At 40.8% G+C, this 19,068-nt stretch overlaps 2 protein-coding genes across 2 annotated transcripts in view; one reads left to right on the forward strand and one right to left on the reverse strand.

Annotated features, from left to right (window-relative positions):
• The window catches only part of LOC130165218 (potassium voltage-gated channel subfamily H member 3-like), a 29,294-nt gene extending 21,280 nt beyond the window's left edge, over positions 1 to 8,014 (reverse strand). The window contains exon 1 of the mRNA XM_056370273.1: positions 7,431 to 8,014. Within this exon, the coding sequence (XP_056226248.1) occupies positions 7,431 to 7,506 (76 nt within the window). The 5' untranslated portion in view covers positions 7,507 to 8,014. The remainder of the gene's footprint in view (positions 1 to 7,430) is intronic.
• A 3,441-nt stretch (positions 8,015 to 11,455) lies between these two features.
• Positions 11,456 to 19,068, forward strand: part of fam184aa (family with sequence similarity 184 member Aa) — a 39,148-nt gene continuing 31,535 nt past the window's right edge. The window contains exon 1 of the mRNA XM_056371090.1: positions 11,456 to 11,804. Within this exon, the coding sequence (XP_056227065.1) occupies positions 11,640 to 11,804 (165 nt within the window). The 5' untranslated portion in view covers positions 11,456 to 11,639. The remainder of the gene's footprint in view (positions 11,805 to 19,068) is intronic.

Here is a 19,068-nt window from a genome sequence, read left to right on the forward strand (position 1 = left end):
TAAAATGAGATTGCATGAAGATGAACTGGGGACAATGAAATTGAATAATTCATGCATTAATAAAGCATGTCCAGTGTAAACGCTCTTGCCAAACCACTTTGAAGCACCACTCAGAGGAGAAGTAAACTGGCTGTGGTTGTAGGAGGATCATATTTCCTCTGAAGAGGTACAACAAGTTATGGATCTCAATAATAAGCAACAACTGACAAAATGAAGTCAACAACATGTGCTGTTTAAAGTGATACATCGGCCATGAAGGCTGAGGAGGAATTTCATATTTATTCACTTTCACACATATAGATAGCGTTTATTGCTCTGAGAACATTTCTCTGAGCCTAACGTAATCTCATTGGTCAAGGAGAACCTCAGTGGGTGGAGCTCATAGTCACTTTTTCTTTTGACACACAGGCTAACTAACTTGCAAAATTCAGAGGCGAAGAAGATTAAACTTTGAATTTAAAAACTTTAACAATGACTTTTTAGAGTTAGATTAGGAAATTGAATCCACTCTCATGTTTGTGGCTAAACATGAAACTGTAGCCAGCAGCAGATTAATTTAGTCTAGCATAACAACATATATGGAGTCTGTCTGCTAGGGTGGCATCAGGATTGCATATCTGCTTTTTGCAGATGATGTCACACGGCTTGCTTCATCAATCTGTTTAGCCCTCTGCCACTGCAACCAAGGGGCCCAGTAAGTGATTGGAAAACAGATGGATGGATTTTATGTTGTGCATAGCATACATTTATTCAACAGTATCTTACATTGTAGCTTGGAAAAGAAACTGTAGAACAGTTTGATTTGATTTACCAGCCAATATCACCACCTGATGTGATGCTCAAAGCTAACATTGTTTTAAATGACTTCCTCTGTCTTTAAATCCATAGACCAGAAAAAACCAACAAGACTAATTAAAAACAGACTTTTGTGGGTTATTTTGTGGTTCTATCAAAGTGTCATATGTCCAATATGTCAGAATCACATGTGAAGATGCTGCTTTTTGCTGCTGAGGCTCTTAGCCAAACAGTCCACTTTGGGATATGAGATGCAACAAATGCAAGGCCATGTTATTCACACAAAACCAGTTGGACTTGTGGCGAGTGGCAACAACAGCAAACAGCAGCATCATCTCCTTGTCAGCAGTTTCACCAGGTGTTAAATAGATGTAGAAATGGTTGTAGTAACATCCGATCATTCAAGCTGCTCTGTGGGGCAGGGAGGGGGGAGAGAGGCTGTCCACGATTTTAAGTATAAGAATGATGCAGCTGGCAATTTTGAAGAGTGTGACAGAATATAATAGGATTTGATGAATCACTTCAACCAGAAAAAATAGGCTTGTACTTTTGAGATGATTAAGTGGTAGAATAGAGGAATATATTAATATTTAAGAGCAGAGAGCCCATTTTGCATGAAAACAAGGGTAGCGCTTTTATATCAGGCTAAAATAGCAGCTCTTACTGGGCCTCTTACATTAGAGCTTTCAAATAAAAGGAACTGAACTCTGGATTCTCTGAAACACACAGAAATAGCATGGTCGCCCATATGTGAAGATGTTATGACAATACAATGGACAAGGCTTTTTCCACAAAGATTTTGGACCCCAGTTTCAGGGATTTGCTCCCATTCAGCCATAAGATTGGATTGTGTTGAATAGGGTCAGGACTCTAGTCAGCCTCTCCCACACCATACTTAGAAAACCATTTATTTATGGACCTGACTGTGCACAAGGGCATTTTAATGTGGAAACAAGAAATGGCTGGCTTGTTTCACCAGTCAGTCAGTGTTATTTTCAGTCAGCTGTGGCAGTAGCTACTAAAGGCAGTTAACTTAAAGGTGCCCTGGAAGGTTTATATTCAGCATTTCTCACCAAAATATGTTGTCCACATGTTGTAGTTTAGCTGCACTGCAACAGCCTAAGTCACATCATCTGGATGTGTGATGCTTTCTGCCTGTGCAGGGTTACAGTGTTCAGTATGTGTATGTGGTGGCCAGCCCCATACTTACATGAACACTTGTCCCCCAAAGACGTGATCTGGTTACAGAGAAACACACCCTGTCCTCCATCATTTTCCTTCTACTCCAGCCCTATACAGTGATCCTATTTTCCTGTGTTGTATTCATTTTCTGCACATTCCCCAGGCACTAGGCAGGCCTGTCACATCCACACCACAGTCCAGGTGTAATAACACGCGAGCTGAACTACAAAATCACTCAGACTCAGCCCCTGAGCGGCTTAGGGAACCCCGATAAACCCTGGTGCTGATAACAGTGACAGCGACAGCCCGCCACAATACATTCACCACCATGCACAATGTAAGCCAAACACATACACACAGGCCACACATGGTTGCACCTTCTAAGGACAATGCTTTGACTTACATTCACTTTCGAGAGGCTTACACTTAAATTGTACCGCATTGAAGCATGCAATCAAAGCTTCAAAATGCTGTATATTCGACATTGTGCGCACATTAAAAATCTGAACTTGTAATTCTTTAAAAATGTATGCTAAATGTTAAAAATTTATGCTAAATGTGCCAGATTCACATTATGCAAAACTACATAAAGAGAATGACAGACTTTATGAAACAATTTATAAAATGAATGCTACAGTTACAGACAGTCATGGATTTATCATCATTTAAAATGTAATGTGTCAAAAACATTCACCTCCCTCATAATTCTTGTGAGTGACTTCAACTAATAATCTGACAAGCTTTTTTGTGCATCTGCCACTGAGGCAGGCACAATGGTGGGATACATTTATTAATAAATATCTGAATTTCATCTCAACATCATTATGTCGTTGCTGAAGCCAGTGCTGGTGAAATATTGATGAATTTCCTACATGAGGTGCAGCTGCTTTGTTGCTCTCACCCTCACCTCAATGAATGATTTCCACTCAGTGCAAATTAAATCAAACTTGTGCAGTATTTGAGCATTTAGGAATCTGAATTTGAAAGTAAGTCAGTATCCATGCCAAAGAAATGAAAGACACCACCACTGAGGGCAAGATAACTCCGGGGTGTAGGATTATTTGTTAAACCAGTGTTCGGATGTGTATCCTAAACTTTAACAGAAAACACATCTTCACTCTGCATCAGCTTCAAAACTTTATAACCCACTGCTTCGTGCCACAACTCCACTGACAAAAACACAGAACTCTGTCACTCTGAAGTCAATTCTCTGTCTTATTTACTCACAAGACGCTCTCAACTTCCTCCACATGACAGGAGCCAGTTTTCACATGTGTGTCTGGTACAGTAACTGTTTAAATTTGAGGACTTCATTACCCAGAACTGTTGCACGTAAAGGGAAATGAATAGGAATAAAACAAGTCCGTTCCCTTTACCTTCAATGAGATTTACTGTCTTACTGCATTTTTAAAAAGTGATTAATTGAAACTGGTAACCTTTGTCCTTATAAATATGTATGTAGTGGATTGAGATATCTCCAGGTTAAAAGGGGCTCTAACTGAAGCTTTCTATTGCAATGTAAGAGGAAAAAGACACTAGGGAAATTCCCTGGAGTCTCCCTGGTTACCGTGCTGCATTAATGTTGTATGGGAAAGATGGAAGATCCCAGCTTCTGACCTGAAAATACTGTTCTGCTCAGCTGGCTTTTAGTACTTGAGAACTCACTATCACTCAGAATGAACATGTCCATCCACATGCATTGTCTTTCCTGGTATTGCTCCAAGTCATTAGTGTGAGGATATACTGTAATATGGCACCACAAATCTTTCTTAGTTGATTTTGCTTGGTGTGTTTTGGTCCATGAAGGCCTCAAAAAACTATTTTTTTTCTCCGGACAACCCTTTCTACTCTACAACACTTTCTTGGCAGCACCCCATAGACGGCCACATACAGTTATACCGTTATTTGGTTAGAGAAGCACCTCATTAAAATTCCCCTACTGTGTTTTTACCAAGGGCCTGCCAGAGGTTAGGAACAAGAGTGTAATCATGAATGAAGAGCTCAACATGAGCATCATTCCAGACTTAATTTTCTCACATAAGGTTGTCCAAGCGTGAGGAACTGCTGCTTAATAGATGTCATCTTTCATCTTTATATAGCCAGAAAAAGTTGTATTTATTCACTGTAGTTAGTTCAGATTATGAGTAATACTTTATACGAGTAGAAAAACAGGCAGATGCTAATGCCTTATCTAATGAACAAATCATAACCATCACAGAGAAAAAAAGATGGTGGTGGTGGGGGAGGCCTCTGGATACACTGAGTAAGTATAAACATATGGGGGAACAGAGGACCCCTGGGAAAGGCCTATTTTGGTAAGGTCTGGAAACCTTTACCTATATACCCATGCCTCTGTTACAGAGGGGGCTGCTCAAAGCAGTACCCAGACGGTGCTAAGCTTGTCTGGGATTAAAGCAGGGAACACTTAAAGGAACTCTTGAATCCAAAAACCTCTTCAGTGGTAAAGTGCTTGGATTGTTTAAAACCCTGGAGGCTTGGATACTATTGGGCTATCCCGACTGACAAGCCTTTCGAGTGTGGAGAAGAGACTGTGGGCTGGTGAAATGAGACAGCACTTCACATCTTTAAAAAAGCAGATGAGAGGGTGATCTCCAATAATCAGGGTATCACATTGTTGCACCTTCTCCAGAAATCTCATTCCAAGTTGCTGGAGAGGAGGATGAGACTGACACTTCAGATTCAAAAGGGCCAAAGAGTATTGATTCAGTCCTTGCTGTGAAACAGCAGACCAGCTCTTTACTCATGCGATAATAGAGGAAGGCTCATGGGAGTTTGCCTGTCCAGTATGTGCTTTGTGGACTGTGTCCCTTGGGTTGTTTTATGGAGGTTGCCATGGGAGCCAGGGCCTTCTGATCCTTGTATAATCAGAACCAGAGCTGAGTTTGTAGAAAGTGCAAGTCAAGGGCATTCTTAGTCGGTGTTGGTCCCTGCAAAGGCTCGCCACCAGTTGTATTTGTGATTATCATGGACAGAATCTGCCCTTATTACAGCCTTTTGTGTTACATGTAGCTACATTAATTAATATAAGGTCCTGAGAGGTGTTCTCAGGAAAGTTAAGAATTACTATTACTTCATGGCAGGAGGAGCAGGAGAAGCAGGCTGCGAATCCCTCAAGTAATGATGAAGTGGGTGAAATCTCTGCTCAATCAAAAGAGTCCTGTGTGTAATGGATTTCCTCCTACCTGCCTGTACACTGGGGCTGCCGGACAACTGCAGAAAGTGATCAGATACAGCGAAGTGCAATCTGTTCCATGTTCAGATTAGAGGAGAACTGATCACTGTTGACACAAAATGAAAAATTCTAATTGAATCAGTGCTATCTCATAAAACGTTGTCTTCAGAGGACATACAGAAAACATCACATACCTACAGATGCCACTGACTATTATCAGATGACAGCACCCTCTTAACATGCAACACTTTGCAGCAGAAATCCTACTGTAATCTTCACAAATGAAATTTATCTTCCTGCAGCCCCTTGTGCAGTGCATCCTTCATCCACACATTCTATCTGCTGCTCAGTCCTGCCTGTTAGTTTGTGCCTTCAGAGCTGTGTTATGTAACAGTGTTAAGATATAATAACTACAGTTCCCATATTGATTGACAGTGATGTCTCTATGGCTTAATGCACTGACAGATGTGTCGGGTTCTGCAATGAATTCTGTGTGAAAATGGGTGAGTAATAATTGTAAGTTGAGTAAGACTCAAACAATATGAGGAACCTTCAGCTCAACTGTTTCTTCCTCCTCTGAACTGTGTGCATAACTGTGATTATGCTGATTTTAAAGGAGGTTCAGGTGCCACCTTTACTTTATGAATAGATCGATGTTGTGTTTGGAAGCTGATGTAAGGGTTTGAAATGTTTTGTTTATACAGAGCCAGTTATAAATTATTGAGAATCAATCTTGCAAAAATGCTGTCAGCAGGACTAGATTTTTTTTAAAGGGGCAAAGAATGCCACTGCTCCAGGTCCTCTAAAGCTCAAAGTCTTACTGTGTTTCAACTGGTTCGTGCTAATTTAAATGAAAATTTGCTTGGGAAACTAAACACAGAATCCCATGACATGATATGAGGGCCCTAGAGGCAGTTCTGCTTTAGTACCTGATCATGAGGCCTTCTCTTAAAGACGCCCTCCGATGAAAATCAAGTGTTAACCTTGTTAACATTCATATAATGTTTTTTATATAATACAAGACATATGATGAGGGAAATGACTGCGTATTTTCACCTTGAACTGCAGTGAACCAATGACAGCCTCACAAAAACGGCTTCAGGCAGCCAGGGATTCATACGTCACACACGTAAGGACCCAATCGCATCAACTTGCAGGTACAGGGGTTGGACAAAATCAACCTGAAACCTTATCAGTACAGAGAGGGAGAGTTTGTATTAGCACAACCACTAACACTGTGTCAGCCACTTGCAGTTACAAGTGAACAAGGCCTGATCCAGATTTCTCAATGCGGAAGTAAGAGCAGATGTGCTTCCAGCTGCAGTTTTCCAATTATTGTTTTCACTATTATTGTTTTATGGGAAAACCACATTAAACAAAATATAAAGAGATTTTCTTATAAAGTTTAAAACATGTCTGGAGAGGACTTTCATTGTTAAGTTTTGCGCTCATATTTTACAGATTAAGAAAATAATTAACAGCAAATAAAGGTAGTATTTTAGCACAGACAGAGGGGGAGGAGGATAATATGGGCGCAGCAGCTCATCCTTTGTCGTGGGCTTATCTAGCAGGTGAAGCCGCCCGTGACTGTATGTGAAGTATCTCTAATTGAATCTGCAGTAAAGGCTACAGCATATTGACTCCACATTAAGCTGAAGTGCAACTCTTTGAACTGATTGACGGTTCTAAGTTGCAAGCTGGAGACAGAGGCTTTGAATGGTAGCCTAATAAATACACTGACTCATAGCATCAATTAACACTGGGAATCGTTACATTACAGCAAAACATCATATCACCATAGATAGACCACAGATTTGCCCTGGATGCCCCAATTTTTCTTAAACAATTCCACAAATTTTCCCACAGTTTGTAAACTTTGAAGAAGGTTAAATTATTTTGGTCGAGAATAAATTATCACTTGCTTTAATGTGGACCTAATTGATCTGCATTTCTGTGCATACAAAAGTAGCCTATGTCATTTATGTTTGCATCAGATAAGACTCTGTAAGGACCAGCAGACTGTGGTTAATTCATCTTTAAACTGGCTGCTCAGGTAAGTGCTTCACGGATTCTGAGTCTGTGCTTTCATTCATTATAATTCATTCATCAGTGACGCTTGTGACCTCAGTCCTCATTAAGAGTGTAATTGTTCCATATTAGATGAATACACGGTTCTGAATAAATGAACAGTTCAAAGTAAACAAACTGCTTGAAACTGCGCATCATAAAATTAAGGGATCAGGGATAACTCTGTACTTACGGGTCCCATCGAAACGAGTGGCGATGGTATCCAAGAAGGTGTTTTGTGGTGCGATCAGACCCCGCATCACTGGCATCCGAGAGCGTGTCGAACCGCGTCTCTCCCGGCGCTCCGAGCCCTGGCTTTCGCCGGCAGTGGACACGAAGCCCGGCAGGAACCTGGACGTGGTCCCCGGCGCTCCCCCTAACCCCTGGAGGAGGGCGCCGAGCCGAGACACCCGAGACTCCACGGTGCAAAAGTGACCACCGACCACCGAGCAGGTGATCCTGGCGAAGAGGAGGAGAGAGGAGCCGCTGGAGGCTGGAGGGGTGAGGACGGAGGGATGGATGGAGGGGACCACTGCGAGGATGGTCACATTTACGCACGGGTGTACTGCAATGCAATCTCTCTTTCCTCCTCCCCTTCCCTCTCTCTTTCTCTCTTTCTCTCTTCCTCTCTTATACAAACACTTTCTTCTCTCCAAATATTTTCCCGCTTCAGCATCATAGACTTAACAAGCTTTTCCATTCGCTTTTTCCTTCCCCCCTCCCCAGCCAGTGCACCCCTTCTCCCTCTCTCTTTGATATCCAGTCCCTCTTCACCTCTCATCCTTTGGTGCTCTGATGATGAATGCCCGTTTAAAGCGGGGGAATGAAATTGTTTCTTTATTTTGGGCAGACATAGCTTATGAATTCATTTGATATTTCCAGCAGTGTCTCTCTGCCACGTTTCACACTTGAAGCTGCAGAATTTGTCACTCCAAGAACGAAATTAATAATTAATTCAGGATGGACAGAAGATGACCCACTCTTGAATACTGTGCTGAATATAAACTGTATTTCATCAATTTAGTCCATGTGTGAACTATACAAACCCTGCACATGTTAAATGTTGCTCCACATGAGGGGCATATACTTGGCATGCATTCCAAATAACATATTTTATATGCATAAAGTATGCCAAATACTGTGATGCAAGGCTGACAACAGGCTTCTATAAGGGATGATGCTGGGTGCTTTATATGTGGAGTTTGCATGGTCTCCCTGTTTGGCTCTGGCCTGGCTCTCCCACAGCCCAAAGACATACATCTTAGGTTAATTGGAATCTCTAAATTGACTGTGAGCCTGGATGGTTGGCCTCTGATAGATGGCCTCCTGTCCAGGGTGTACCCCACCTCTCACCCAGTGTCATCTAGGAGAGCAAGTACGCTGTAGGCTAGATGATGGATGGATAGACTTCATTAGATAATGCACACCCTCCAGTCAACAGATGTTTGATGTCTGAGTTTCCTGTTGGTTCAAGTTTCCCATTGACATTTGTTATGCCTTTTCATAACTTCTATTTGAATTTAGTAACCATTTTTTCTGTTGAATTAAATTGAAATAAATATGTAATATAAATTGGTGAAATTGTGAAAGTTTATGTGACTGCCACTTGAACCCACAGTAAAGTAATTTTGGCTGATTCATTTTTAATTCATCTTTGTAAACTCAAGTGCCCACTGGCATGTTGGGCATGTTATGAAAACTCCATTCACAAACTAACTGCAGACAAAATTCAGAAACTTAAGTACCTGTAACTTGAAGTTCTGGTATGTGGTGTTTAGGTGTTTTATATGGAAGCTCCTCATTCGCCATTGCCCTTTGGATGTGACCCTGGAGACATCAGAGCACAAAAATTTGTTAGAAAAACAACAGGCTGTACTTTGTCCTCTATTACTTTCATATTACAGCAGTTGTTGCTACTGTGCAGATCAAGACTGAACATACAACAATCAGCTTATAAAATATGATGCATCGTTGTAGATTAAACAACGAAAAAGTATGTAAGGTCATTAAATTCCACTTACACAGAAATGCTTCAGTGATGATAATCCAGCAAAATGACATAACACTGACATTGGCCATTCAGCTGCCTACTGAGTAATTTGACTTCTGATAGTTTTATGAAGCCATCTTCTGTACAGAGGTCTACTTTTCATGACATTAATCATTGTCATCTAAATCACTCTATTTATTTATCAGATAGTAAGTAAGAAAACAAAGCAAAGGTGACAACAATCAATTCAAGCTTGTGTTATAGAATAGAATGAATACTTCTTACAAAACAGGCTCACTATAGGAAGGACCAAAAGCCCAGAGCATATGTCTGCATATAAAATTATAAGCTAAGTTAAGCCGTCCACACCTGTCACTGGAATTCCTGCAAAGACTAAGCAGGAGTAGCTGGTGCACAAGATAAAGGCATCTGGAAAAAGGCATCTCTAAACGGCTGCAGCAGAACGGTGTCAATCAAAGGAGGGGGTGCAAGGTGGAGGGAGGAGGACTGAGGTGATGGTGGTGATGGTGGAAAATGACACGGCAGCCAGTCCCAGACAAAAATGCAGTGTTGCACTTTAGTCATTAGGTTAACAAAATAAAGCATGACCACACTTGTAATGTTACACTGGTCCTGGTGCAGGCCATGAGTGGTATTAGTAAGGAAATGCTGCCATCTACAGGACAATAAGCGCAAATGTAACCATGTGTGTTCGGGGATAACACGTAGAATGGGTGGATTTGATTAATTTTCATTCATTGCCAATGATTATCCAGTGGGATGGTCTCATGAGGTGAATAACAAGTGATAAGTGTTTGTACTGAGTCCTCTGAGTTACAGTGTTGTGTCAGTGCTAGTGTGGTTCTGGTCAAGACCTCATTTAATAAAACCACATAACCAACAGACATACAGATGCCTTTTCAGATTTTACATTAACAATGAAATAGGAAAAGGGATTATAAAGCTTTCACAAAATATATTCAGTCAAGAAAACTGCACATGGTGGGGTTTGTGGATCATCCACAATATCCATGACATTGTTTCAAGATGTGGTTGCATTTTTCAAATGTAATTTTACAGTGCTGTGAGCATCACAAACAAATTACTGCAATGGAGGCAGAAATCTCAGCAACTGATAAACCAAAACTAGTCTCAAAAAATGTCTCATAAACTGCATACTATGCACAGGATTACACATCACCAAAAATAATTGAGATTTTTATTTCTGTATGCAATGTACTGTATGCTTGTGTGCAGTTGTTATGTGACCCTTGTGATCACATGATTTGTTTTTTTACCTGTGATACGCTCTTTTAATTGACAAGGGAGGCTTGCTGAGGCAAACGCTTGCAAAAAGGTTTAACATAAACACCCAGATGTTGAGAGTGAAAGTTAATCCTTTACCTGAGACCAACAATCTTATCAGGTTCATAATTAAAGTAACCAGAGGTTTTTTTTTAATGTGTAGCAAGCCCTGACTTAGTTTTGTAGATTGGATGAACTAATCCTTTTCTAATTCTTTTGCAGTTTGTGAATATCACCAGCAGATGTCAGTGCAGGATTAGTCACAGCTTCATCATCTCCAGAGTGATGTAATGCAGTAAAGTGTCAATGAAGACCAACAGCATCACATATGTTTACAGTTGCTGATTGACCCTGATTTTTTACTATACTTATAAATACTTATATGTGTGTAATCATCGTTTAAATATTGCAGCTGGTAAAGACTGGACCAATTAAGATATAATTTATATCAAATATTGGTTAGTATTAATTATCTTAACGTGCAACTCACTTGTAACTAGAGTTAGAACTACTAGAACTTGTAAAAGAGTAGAATAAAGTAGCACACAATGGAAATGCTAAAGTAAAATACAAGTAGGCTGGCTAAAATTGCACTTAAGTATAGTACTTGGGTAAGTTGTTCTTGAAGACATGATCTTATGTGAGTCTCTCAGCTGTGTTTACTTAGTTAGATATTCGTGCTCAAACGTCCGTATTTCCGACAGCCTTGAAGGTTTTATCATGCAGTTTGTGAGGCTGGTGCGTCTCCGGACTGAAGACCTGCTTCACTTTAGGCTGCTCTTCATCAACATGTCAGATGTTTTCTGTCTGTAATTTAACACATCACCAGGCACAGAAGCGCCGTCAAAGAGCGCTGCGTTAAAACGTAAAGCAACAGAGCATCTGGCGCGCGTCCCCGCCTCTCTCATCAGTCCGACCGCTCGTGCCCGCTGCTTCTGCGTGCGACGGGACGGTCTCGCGCCCCGCTGTCCCTGCTCCCCGTCTTTCTCCCTCAGTTAAACCGAAGATTAACCACAAACACAACAATGGGCGGATTTAACGCGTAGCAGCTCCTGCTCCATTTTATTTGAGTTTAAAGCGTCGTGTTTGGGTTTATTCCCGGTGAAAATGGCGACGGGTACAGGCTGGCAGCCTCCGTACAACACCTCGACTAGCAACACCAAATATACCCCCTCTCCAACGTCCAGCATGTTTTACGACGGGAGTTTAACGCTGGAATACACTCAAGACCTGCATTTGAAGATGAGCAAGAAGATAGCACAACTGACCAAGGTGTGTGGATGTGAATGAATGACGGAGGGTGTAGTGGTGAAGTCATTTAGAGCAGGTTGGGATGTGGATGTGGAGTAGTACTGTAGAGATGTGTTGGTGCTGATGTGGGATGGGGTGTCATTTGTAAACACGCTGATGGGGACGGATGTGGTGCTATTATGCCGTTTTTTTTGTTTTTTTTTTTACATGTACTGTCTGTACATTAGCACCAAACATGTGCAATGTAACATGTGCTGGTATTTTGGAGCATGTTTTGATGATACTTTACAGTTATGCTCCTTGCATGGTTCATAGGTCACCATTAAACACCCAAGGAGGGTTATTTTTTTCTGTTGCTGATGGACAGTGGTAGTTATGTATCAGCAGTTTTGATGAGGTGAATTCAAAACAAGACCTAGAAAGAGTTGTATCCTCCTGTAATCTTACTACTCTCTGCAGGCTTGTAGTACACTGTACTCTGCCCGTAAAAAAAAACCCCAAAAACTGACAGTGGTGTATTTCATGAGTGATTACACTGATAGCTGAAGAGGTTTCCAAATGCCAAGAGGAATGTGATGCTGTGAATTTACTCTATTATTTAATCTGTGCATGTGTGTTTTTTTTTTGTCATGGTGGGGCTGCCATTGCCACCAAGGGCTGAGGGAAGTTATGTAATCTTGGAGGGATGCAGGGGTTTGGCAGGGCTGCTTCTTTCTTTGTAGTCCACCTGAAACCAGTGTAGCATGCAGGGATACTATGTGTCGTTTCATTGGTGGAAGATTTAAGGTGGCAGCTACGTTTTCAGCATCTAGGCTTTTGTCTCAGTGGATGGGTGGATAAAATGTAAATAAAACAGTTTGTTCAACCATTCAGTACATGGGGAGACGGAGGCAGGGGTAAAGGACAGAAAATTTTACATAACAGGCATGGTGATACTATTCCAAGGCAGAATTAGGCACTGTGTACAGTCAGATAAGCTGGACAAATATCCACAGAATTGCAAATAGATTGAAAATGTGGGTATGCAGGATTAAATTGTGTTTCAGTGCTTGATTAAAATGATTCGCAGTGGTGGAGAGATTGGCAGGACAACAGTGGTGGAATTAAGGTCCACAAATAACAGATTTAACTCTTTGAAGTCAGTCCCGGGAATGTGTTTGGATCCAAGCTGGGTCTCCTCATGTTTACCAAAGACATGTAGGTTAGGTGAGCTTCAAATTGCCTGCACTGGTGTGAATAACACTGTGTTTGTCTGTCTCTGTGTGTTACACCTGATAACCTGTTCCAGGATATGTCTTGCCCAGTGCATGCTGGGAGAGGATCCATGGATGGATGGAAGGAGGCCACAATCAATACACGTAAACACAAGATTCAACTCACTTATCACTAATTACAAATTACAAATGGACTGACAGGTCTTTAGAGAGTGTGACGTGAATAGTATCAACCTGTAGCGTATGGTTGGTACAGGTTGTTAGTGGAAGCTCAAACATCCTCTGGTACTGTTTTATATCATTGTAGACTGAGTATATTTGAGTTCTGAACTGGTCATTTAATTGATAATGAAAGTGTAGTAGTGCAGACAATGTAGTGTAAAAGGTACAGTGGGGGTCAAGGTCAGGTCCCTGTCTTAGGAAGTCACAGACATCCCTGCTCTAGAAAATGCACTTAAAATGGATTTCTCAAGTTATTTCAGGAATAACATTGTATATTACTGCATTTCTGCTGTTGTATTCTCAAACCTCCTTAACGGCAAAGAGCACTTGCTGGTTTTCTGTGTCCAGCTGTCTTTGCTTTTTAAAAATTGAAAGTGTTATGGCAGATTTATGCCTCTTGGTTTTGCTTCTGTCTCAGTATCTGCAGGCTACCGCTATTTGTTTACTAGTCAGGCTCAGCGTGGTGCATTGTTACTCCTCTGTGGAAAACATTTTCTTTTCAAATGAGTGAATCAGATATCGCCGCACTATGTTTGGGTGATGATTCTTGCATGAACTAAATCCAGGTTCTCTGTGAAGCTGCAGTCACTCCACCTCTGTGAACAGTGATGTGCAAGCATTTCTTTCAATTTCGCACTGTGCGCTCCGTTGTTGAAGTCATGCAGGTGTCTCATTGTTTCCTTCAATACCTGTAATGCAGCAGGGCTTTCAGGTAAAACAGGAAAGTAGGACATTTTCTAGTTGTGGGAACCTTTCTTGTTTTGGAGACTTTCAGAAGAAGCCCTTAAAAGCACGTTACACATTAGAGATAACGAAAATCAAACGCTTCAAAATTAAAATGGATGGTGGGCAGAAGTTACTATTCCAATACTATTCCAACTATTTAAAGATTGTTTTACTTAATTTGTCCATAACATGCCCAAAAAAGGTGAAATGCCCATTGCAGTTTCCCAGAAGCAATAATGATGTCTTCATATCACTTGTTCTGTCCAAACCAACATCCAAAACCCAAAGATGTGCAGTTTACTGTCATATAAGACAAAGAAAATCAGCAAATCTTCGCAATGAATAAAATGGAATCAGAGAATGTTTGACATTTTAGCTTGAAAATTACTTGAACAACGATCCAAAGGAATTTTCTGCTTAACTAATTGATTGATTAACGAATGGTTACAACTGAACAAAAAGCGTTTTAACCCATACTCCCAAGAGAAACTAGAGGCGCCTGTTTTATTCATACCAGTAGAATATAATTAAAGGGCTGAGTTTCAAAGCTTTTATTTCTCTGCTGCATCTAAATGACAAAGAAACTTGATGAGGTACTTGTCCTTGGTCTATGATCAGACATACTTATCGTCATGGTGATACAGTAGACTGCTCTGTTCTGATCACATGTGATCTGTTGAGTAGTCTGTAGCAGCGATTTAAATAAGACACCCTGGGTTTCGCCTTTCATACGGTTACATCATGTTGAAGAGCCAATGCAGTGCTGGTTCAATAGCACAAAACATATTCTAAATATATTAAAACTAAGAGAAAAATATAACTTCTTCAGAGCTGCCGTCATCCCCGAGGAGAGATGGAGCAATTCCTCATCTTGACACCTGGCTGTTCCTGTGTAAGGGCCTTGAGTCATCTCCTCAGCTATTTTACACTCACCTGGTGGAGCTATTGTTTGTTGAAGAGCACATCAGATGGAGGAGAAGAAAGTACTCAAATCTGGAGCTTGCCCTACATGTTGACTGACTTCCCAGGTCAGCTTGAATGCCTGGCTGTAGTTATTGTAGTGGCTTCACAGCTGGACTGCAATGGTGAAACACTGACAAGAGGTCAAAAGGTCACTCAAAAGATCATAGAATTGATTTCTGCCTCTTAAGTTTCCACTGTGTGCACGGCATGGCCATCACACTCCTGAATAAATGATGAGAAAGTATTGAAAATGTCAATGAGGATGACATAACTGACAGCACACATTATCAGGATGATTTAGTACTATCAAAAGGAATAGGTAAGTCTTTTAAGAGTTGATTTGTTAGTCTGCATCCCTTGGGAGAAGACTAAAAGAGCTTGCAGCAGTGCAACAACAACACCAGCACATACAGGAAGGAAAAAACAGAGCGCTGTTGTGTAACAGTATTTGCCTAATAACCTTCCATTAAACCAATTTGAGAGCAGCAAATATTAGATTTGAACTCTGAGACATCAGTATGTCCCTGAGTAGACCGTGGGTGCTACCCAGCGGGTCTTGCCCGGCTTGTGGACCCTTACATCTCCGAAAATGTCAGAGCACTCTTTAAAGGTTTATGAGAACACAAATACACACACGAACACAGATTGAGGCCTTAAAGTCTGTGCTGTTGAGTGTAATGCAGCGTATAAATATCAGTTTCCTTTTGTGCATTCAGTATGAAGAGAGAGTAGATCCAGTGTTTCCAGAGCAAAGTGGAACCAAAAGATGTTTTGCTTTAACTTTGTGACCTGCTCTTATCTGAATATCACAGAAAACTATATTTTCTCTTCAGCGTGCCTTCGTTCTTGCCTGCTGTGTCTGTGACTCAGTCGTGATGTCGTGTGGTGATGCTCAGGGCGGAAAGTGTGTGTGCTGAGTGTCCTTGGAGCATCGGAGCAGCACAAGAACGAAAGAAGGAACAGATGCAAAGTGCTTTCACACCATGACAGGGAGGACAAAGAAAACACACTATGTGCTTCAGCTAATTGGTAACAGAGTGTGTGTTGCCACTTCATGTCGTGTCTGGTGAAGGAAAACTGTGGACTAAAAACTCACATGTCGTGGGATCCTGTTAAGAATACAGCACCTCGGAGAATCAGGCTTTCATTAATCCTTTAATTAGTGAATATGATGCTAATCCTCTGAAAATGATGAGAGCAGAGCAATGGAGTTTTGTTAGAGACAAATATGGGAGTTGTTCTTCTCCAGACATTAGCGACCTTTATTCTGTGGTTCAGTCAATAGTGATCAACTGTAGAAATGTCCTTTAGCCTCAGAGTCGCCCTATTGTCATTTCCACCATTGGTTCTCCTTCGCTCTGCGCTGAGCAGCTCTATATTTGACACTGTCGTTATAAAAGGCCTCTGATTATAAACCTGGCTGATAACTGATGACATTTTAATGTTACCCAGCCATTTGTCCACTTCTGTAATGATAGATATAGTGGAGTTTGATTGATTATACAGCACATGTAGGATCGATCAGTGCTCCGCCGGTTCGGAGGAACTGAAGTTGAATTATCTCTAATGATACCTTTTAATGAGATTCGTCGGGGGTGTTTTAGTGAACCATAATGATCTAAATTTTCCTTCACTCTGACAGGAATAAAATGATGCAATAAACTTAATCTTTCTTATATATTTTTTATATTCTGGTAAAAAAAAATCATCATTTAAAAGATTAATTTAAGCAATTTTGAAGAAAAGCTTCATTCTGGTGACTAGTTTTGCCTGATATCATAATTCTGAATGTTGATATTAAGACAACAGTGGTCCATTTTAACATATATGATTATACAGCTGCATCTGCTTTGCTTGGGACTGTCACTGTCAATTTAAAAGGAGAAAACTAAAATAGAATGCATTAAAACTAAAGCTTGGGGAAAAAAGGACTCCACTGCATAGCTTTGCATAAGAATACATGCAACAAGAATAATTATACCATAAAACATATTGTAACAGCATGTTTGAACAGACCATAAATGGTTGAAGAGAAGAAAATCGTTTTTTAAATGAAACTCACTGAAATCATTTTTATGTGAGGTAACATGAGGCCAAGGCTGCAGACCTCAGTGACGCACAGCACAGTCACAGAGTTTTATGATATTGACAAAGAGACCATATATAACATTAATCACCTCATTTTCAGCGTCCAATCTGTTTATTCAGGTCAGTATTGGCGCTGATCTTTGTCCAAGAGGCTTAGAGAAGGCATTATTCATTATTTATCATCATTCACACAACCACAGGAGGTAGTTTTTCTGTGCTCGCCTCCTGAAGCTTCTGTGGGTCGGTTGAAAAGAAGCAGCTTGTGGAGCTGGTATATTTACGAGGAAGCACAAGGTAATTTTCCCTCCACACAAGCTGATAGAAAGACATGAGTAGCAGCAGGGACCGTGCTGCACAAAAGGAGGATTCAGGATATCTTACTGCTGTTTTTTTCCAGCACCGAATGACTGAACTCTGTAGCTGCAGGCGGTTGTGTCGCCTTTAGGCTTGGTTTGATCGGAGCCTCGGGCCTGAAAACTACCTGTGAAAACCTCCCACATGCAAAGAAGAGGGAGGAGAGAGAGAAGCTGCTACCTGCTGTCACTCCTCTCGATTTTCTTTTATTGTAGAACTTGCCATATACAGGCATGGGCATGTGCATGCACTACTTCACTTTCATGTGTTTGCTCATGGGTTAAGAGATGAATTGATAAAAACGAGAGGAAGATTACACGGAAAACAAATGTTGTGGCACATGCTCAGTATAAAGAAATCTATGTATATTGTTGATGTATTTACCTGTGTGTATTGTGCCATATGCATCATGGCTGGATGCTCTCAGTTCTCTGCTGCTGAGAATGTTAATCGGCTTGTCATGGCCCGTCAGGCTGCACCTGTCTGTTTGACAGATGCCAATAAAGTCTGTAAAAACAGATTCAGCTCCAGCGCAGTGGAAGCAATGGATTTCACACCATGTTTACATCTTTACACACTGAAATCAACTCGCGTTTAAAGTTTAATGTGCTCATTAATGTCACACTCTGCTTCCATGCAGTCGTCTACAACAGCTAAACCGTCTTTGCTCAACCCTTCAGATGACAATGTGCATAAAGTTGTGGATTTAAGTTGTAAACGTGGTTATTGAAATCTCAAAAAAATCAAAATAATAATAGGTTTTCAGGGCTTCTTTTAGCATATCATTAATGTCAGGGTTTATACGCCTTGGAGACCATGGGACATTGAAACTCTCAAATCTGAAAACCATCAGATCCCAGGATGAAAATCAGAATCGGCTGAGCTTCAGACTGTAAAATAAACACACAGTCAAATTGTATCATGTCTGTCAAATCAGATGTAGGAGCGGCGAATGGGAAAATATCCCAATTATAATTGAAATAACAACCCCATACACAGTATCTTTGTAACTTGGCAGTGAAGTGTTGATTAGTGCTGTCGCTTTTCCTCCGTACAGCCTGTAATCATGAGCGTGGACTGTAATGTGTGAACTATGAACTAGACCATATCTGACCCTTAATTCATTCGGATCAGTTTAAATGCAGCTCACACAGCCCACTGCTCGACTGCGTTTGTGGACCATTTGTGGCGCCTCTGTTCCCTCAGTGATTATGTTGATGTTTCTGCGCAGCAGCATTTTACATTGACCTATTCTTTTTTTGCAATTTACATTTACACATTTTTAAAGGGCAAAAAGCAACATCACCTTTATCCACAATGTTTCCATCTGCTCCATCATATTTGAGAAGCTGGAACAGAAGACCATTTGACATGTTTTGCTCCATAAATGACTGAAACGGTTTATTGATCATCAGAAATGTTAATTCTATTTTCTCCCAGCTTCAGTAACTGATTAACTGACTAATTATTTCAGCACTACTCTGAAAGAACATGTGTCTTTGAGGGTTGTGATATTCAGGTCCTTCAAAACTGTGTGAGAACTGTTGAATTGATTGATAAGTCCAAACCTGCAACAACAGATAAATATGTTATTGCCGAATGTATTCTGTAACAGAACCATTTTTGTGAAAGATTGTTTATGAGAAACAAGCTTTCATGTTGGGCTGCAGACGCAAGTAGTGATGCAAGGTATCTTTATTCCTGGGAGATGGAGAGAC

The sequence above is a fragment of the Seriola aureovittata genome, chromosome 24 (assembly GCF_021018895.1).
Source record: "Seriola aureovittata isolate HTS-2021-v1 ecotype China chromosome 24, ASM2101889v1, whole genome shotgun sequence".
In the NCBI taxonomy this organism is placed as follows: Eukaryota; Metazoa; Chordata; class Actinopteri; order Carangiformes; family Carangidae; genus Seriola; species Seriola aureovittata.